The sequence below is a fragment of the Littorina saxatilis genome, linkage group LG2 (genome assembly GCF_037325665.1).
Source record: "Littorina saxatilis isolate snail1 linkage group LG2, US_GU_Lsax_2.0, whole genome shotgun sequence".
NCBI classification, from domain to species: Eukaryota; Metazoa; Mollusca; class Gastropoda; order Littorinimorpha; family Littorinidae; genus Littorina; species Littorina saxatilis.
In genome coordinates, this window is record NC_090246.1 from 48,245,548 (window position 1) to 48,250,547 (window position 5,000).

Below are 5,000 nucleotides of genomic sequence, written 5' to 3' on the forward strand. Positions count from 1 at the left end.
TTGCGACACACTCCACAAACTTGTAATCACACCAAATTCATCAACATCATTCACATCTCTATAATTATGTTTCTGTCTGATTGTCTGTCCGGTTGTCTGTCTGTCTGTCTCTGTCTGTCTCTCTCTCTCTCTGTCTCTGTCTCTGTCTCTCTGTCTCTCTCTCTCTCTCTCTCTCTCTCTCTCTCTCTCTCTCAATCGTAAAATTTAAATCACGAGGACATTATAGTTTGTTCTCGACTGCAACTCGTCAGTGAAGGCATTGTCAAGGGCAGAAAGACTCAGGTGGCGGTGATGCCATTAAACACTTGTACAAAATATATGTTTATACAAGCATAGCTTGTTGTGTGGCCCCAAGTGGCTCTGCTATTGTATGTAGATGTCACCTTTTTTTTCATCAAATATATTTTAACTAAACACACCGTATTTCACCCTATATTTCAGTCTGAATAAAATATATTTTAACTTTACACTTCGTGTGCCTGTGCTTTGATCGTGTCATTGCTTAGGCCTAAAAAAAAAATAGGTGTGGTTACGGTAACCCGACCTACCCTATTTTTTGGGGCCGACCCTATAACTTTTTATTACATTTGTCAAAAAAATACCCAAAAAAACAAGTAAACGAGTGCAGAAAACGCAATGAAAGCGAAAGTGCCCGAGTCGCACACTTATTTCCCTGTCAATTAGGTTTAATTTGTACACATTAGAAAAAAAAGTAAAAAAAAAAAAAAAAGTGATTGTCTACCTGCCTACCCTATTTTTTTTGGCTATGTTACCGTAACCACACCTATTATTTTTTTTGGCCTTACTGTTAATATAACCTCCCCAAATATGCCATTCATTCCACACTAGCGGGGATTGTGCATGCCCTACTCTAGAGGGCAATTGGAACAAAGCAGGACTTCACGCAAGGACACGCGGGTTAACCCTACCCTTACCCACTCCCGCCATACGTGCGTGCGTAGTAAGCTTACGTGTATGTTTGATATGTGGGCTTGGGGCGTGGTCGGTGCTTTGCCTGCTAAGTACCCCAACGAAAAAGGAAGCGTCTAATCAAAATGGTATCAAAATCGTTGCAGGTGTTGTGCAATTATGATGTAAGACTTTGGAATCATGCGACATCATATTTGTTACATTCCTGTTAGGATTGTGTGTGTGTAGAGCTTGAACACACAAACTTGCCAACGCAAACCTAGAATTACAATTTCAATAGATAGGCTTGGAAACTTCGTAGTTGCATCAACTGAACAAGCTATTGTCACATATTCTTTATATCAACTCTGAATGTGTGTGTGTGTGTATGTGTGTGTGTGTGTGTGTGTGTGTGTGTGTGTGTTTGTGTGTGTGTGTGTGTGTGCGTGCGTGCGTGTCCGTCTGCCTGTCTGTCTGATTATCTGTCTCTCTGTCTTTGTCTGCCCGCTGGTCTAGGTCGGAATGCCTGTTTGTCTCTGTCTGTGTGTTTTAAGACATAAAAAAACAACCACCACTTGACACATGAAGTCATTCACGCAGTATGCTAGTAACTCATAACATGATCTGCACCAATAGACGTATACAAAAAATACTTTCAGAAAGTTTCAGTTCAGCATACCGTGGAACCCCCTTTTTGACAAGACCCCCCCACCCCCCTCACCTCCCTCCAATTGAAGCCCTCCATTTTAAGACACTATTTTCTCAGATTGTCTGTTTATAATCTCTGTACATTTACCCCCCATTTTCAGACTCCCTCCGTTTACATGATTGTCGCGATTAGGTCTGAGGACAAACAGAGAGAAATTTGATACCGCCTCAGGTAAGGAAGGAAACAAAAAACACTTGTTCAGCTATATTCTTCTCATTGTATTTTCTGCTACCCTGTTCTAGCGTGAGCAACTCCAGACAAGACCACACCATACCGGCAATCTGCTTTATCAGTAAATCGGCAGGTTTTTGGTTTGTTTGTTTGCTTAACGCCCAGTCCACCACGAAGGGTGATATCAGGGCGGTGCTGCTTTGACATTTAACGTGCGCCACACACAAGACAGAAGTCGCAGCACAGGCTTCATGTCTCACCCAGTCACATTATTCTGACACCGGACCAACCAGTCCTAGCACTAACCCCATAATGCCAGACGCCAGGCAGAGCAGCCACTAGATTGCCAATTTTAAAGTCTTGGGTAAGACCCGGCCGGGGTTTGAACCCACGACCTCCCGCTCACTGGGCGGACGCCTTACCACTAGGCCACCGTGTTGCGGAAAATCGGCAGGTCACGGGATACTTAGTCTTTCATGTTGTCCAAATGTGTCGCGTGTTTCCTCACCGGAACACGCAATCCAACAATTTAGAAAAAAATCTTCTTCCGTTATTCAGCACAGTGTGTTGTCAGTTATGACGTCCATGGTTTCTGATAATTTCTGGTTGACAGGGAGAAAGCGAACTGACTGCATGCTCGCAGCCGATGAGATGTCTACCTTGAAGTTAAAATCAATCTTTGTTCTACGTCAGAACGATAGTGAAAGTTGAAAGCAACACGACCGCGCCAGTTTTGTGGTATATCTGCGTTTATCTGACGGTGTGTTTGCATCCGTTAACAGTAACACAGAGACAAAGCGTCGGATTCGTTATGTATGGCAATTCTAAAACAAAGGATACATCCGTTGATGAAATCACGTGTGTTTATTCGGCGATGCCGTTTATAACTCAGTCGTGCTGTTGTTAAAGTGTGCATTTATTCAAAAATGTTATTGTTAGCGTGTGCACTTATTCAACAAAGCAAATGTTAAACGAGTAAGCTTATATTCCACGACCACAAATACCGTTTGCTATGTGCAGGGGAAACAATCTCGATCCAATCAAGTCTGAAAGTCTGTTCAACTACCTGTCAGTGAACGCCCAATAGCCTTCAGGTGTAAGCTATCCCTTTTACTTCTGGTTAGTTCCATTTACGCGTCACTAATCTACCGTTTACTTTTACACCGGGGTTTGTTGAAACTCGGTCACGAGTCCTCTGGTGGGCACTCAACTTGGTCGCGGCGATTAGGTCTGAGGACAAACACAGAGACATTTGATTCCACCTGGAGTGTAGTGTAAGGAAGGAAAAAAGAACTCTTGTTCCGCCGTAAAAAAAAATTCAGTAGTACAGCCGAAAAGGACAGGTACCATTGAACACGCTCCAAGAAGGGACAATTAAGTCGCCGATGAATGACGACATTTCAGCACATTCCGCGTGTTATCGGAAATTTTCACAACAAAGGAAAAAGTAGACACGGCCTATCCTGCACGCATTCGGGGATAGGACAAGAAATAGAGACACGGACACACAAGGACACACACACTCTCTCTCTCTCTCTCTCTCACTCTCCTTCAGTCTGCCGTTCTCCGCTCTCGCACTCGCCACGTGGAATTCAAGCGGGTGGAGTGGACTATTCCGGGTGTGTTTTGCTGAGGCCGGGTGGCAGGTGGGGTTACGAGAGATACTGAGTGGCTGTCCAGTTCAGTGTCAGTTCAACCGGTGACTGCTGTGCACCGTGTGTGTGTGTGTGGTGTATGTTTTCGCGGAATAGCTGCGGCTGTCAAGATGAGGAACACGGTGATTGTGTGTGTTTTTCTGTGTGGTGGTACTCTGCTGTCTACCTGTTTAGGACAAGGTGAGTTTGTGAAAGTTTTTTTTTTGTACGGATTGTTCTGTTTTAGGTTGTTGGTTTTTTTTTTTATCTCGTTCGTGTGTGTGTGTTGGATTGGGATGGATGAAGAGAGAGAGAGAGAGAGAGAGAGAGAGAGAGAGAGAGAGAGAGAGAGAGAGAGAGAGAGAGAGAGTACCGCGTGTGTCTGTGTGTGTCTGTGTGCGTCTGCGTGTGTGTGTGTGTCTGTCTGTCTGTCTATCTGTCGATATATCGGTCTGTCTGTTACTCTGCGTATTACAAGCTAGAGGAAAATTCCAGACGGTCTATTCACTGTTCAAGTACGTGTTCTCTCTTGAGGAAAATGCTATGCTAGACTTCACACCGTGCCGATTTCTATTACAAAGGCTCAAGTTTCTACACGACACACGGAAATGTCTTGAGGCCATTCTGAACTTGATAGACTTCTGTCTGGAAACGCCTGAATTCAAATAAACCGGCTTCAAAAGTCGTATTCAGTGTCCCACCTAAGAACCAAACCCAGAGTAAGAGATGGGAGGAAATGGCTTCATAAGAGTAAATATGCTTTATGTGCCTGATGATATCCTACTTATATACCCTCGCTACAAATACACACATATATATGTATATATATATATATTACAGTACACGATAGGTATGTGAAATGTATGTACTTCTGATTGCACACAATGAAGAATACAGAACAAGACACAGAGAGTGAGGTATCCGTTGACGACATTAAGATGTCTTTATCCATAATAAAACAGGTGCAGCCTACTGACATGAAAACAGAATTTTTGTTTAAAAATGCACAACTTCTGAATATCAAGTTCATAATTAGCAAGTCCACTTGCTGTGTATTATATATGTTATTTCACATTCGTATAAAATTGCTGTAAAAATGAAATAATATAAATCATTCAAATGATTGAAAACGAGAACAGAAATGAAACTGAAAGCAGTACGATTTCACACACACTCCAGCACTCTTACAAGTTCATGAGTATTTCAGCAAATACCCCAATGCATTGGTGCATGTGTTTGGAACGTTCCTGTTAGTGACAAAGTCGTTAGAAGTAAGGAGTTAGAACACGTACACAAAGCAGAATGGACGAGTTATAAGTGTTCGCAGACTCTCAGCAGCAGCGGTGGCAGAGTGTAATAAAATCACTTCTTCTCTCTTGACATTTCTAGATTATTCGCGTGATCGATTTCACGCTCTGGGACTGACGTGGCTTTTAGTGCTCTTGTCTGAAACTCATTGTGTGCAATGTTTACATGAGAAATATATACCCCCCCCCCCCCTAACAACCAACTCCCCCACCCCAACTGACTAGGTTGTCGAGTATTAAAGCAGTATGCGACGTGAACCAGAGACTAAC

General features: G+C 43.0%; 1 protein-coding gene across 4 annotated transcripts in view; it reads left to right on the plus strand.

Annotated features, from left to right (window-relative positions):
* Positions 1 to 2,406: 2,406 nt before the first annotated feature.
* The window catches only part of LOC138959105 (uncharacterized), a 32,943-nt gene continuing 30,349 nt past the window's right edge, over positions 2,407 to 5,000 (plus strand). For 2 of the 4 annotated variants that reach the window (XM_070330456.1, XM_070330455.1), the window contains exon 1: positions 2,407 to 3,624. In XM_070330456.1, coding sequence (XP_070186557.1) covers positions 3,555 to 3,624 — 70 coding nt within the window. In that variant the 5' untranslated portion in view covers positions 2,407 to 3,554. The remainder of the gene's footprint in view (positions 3,625 to 5,000) is intronic. The other 2 variants (XR_011453622.1, XR_011453621.1) reach the window with 2 other exon arrangements.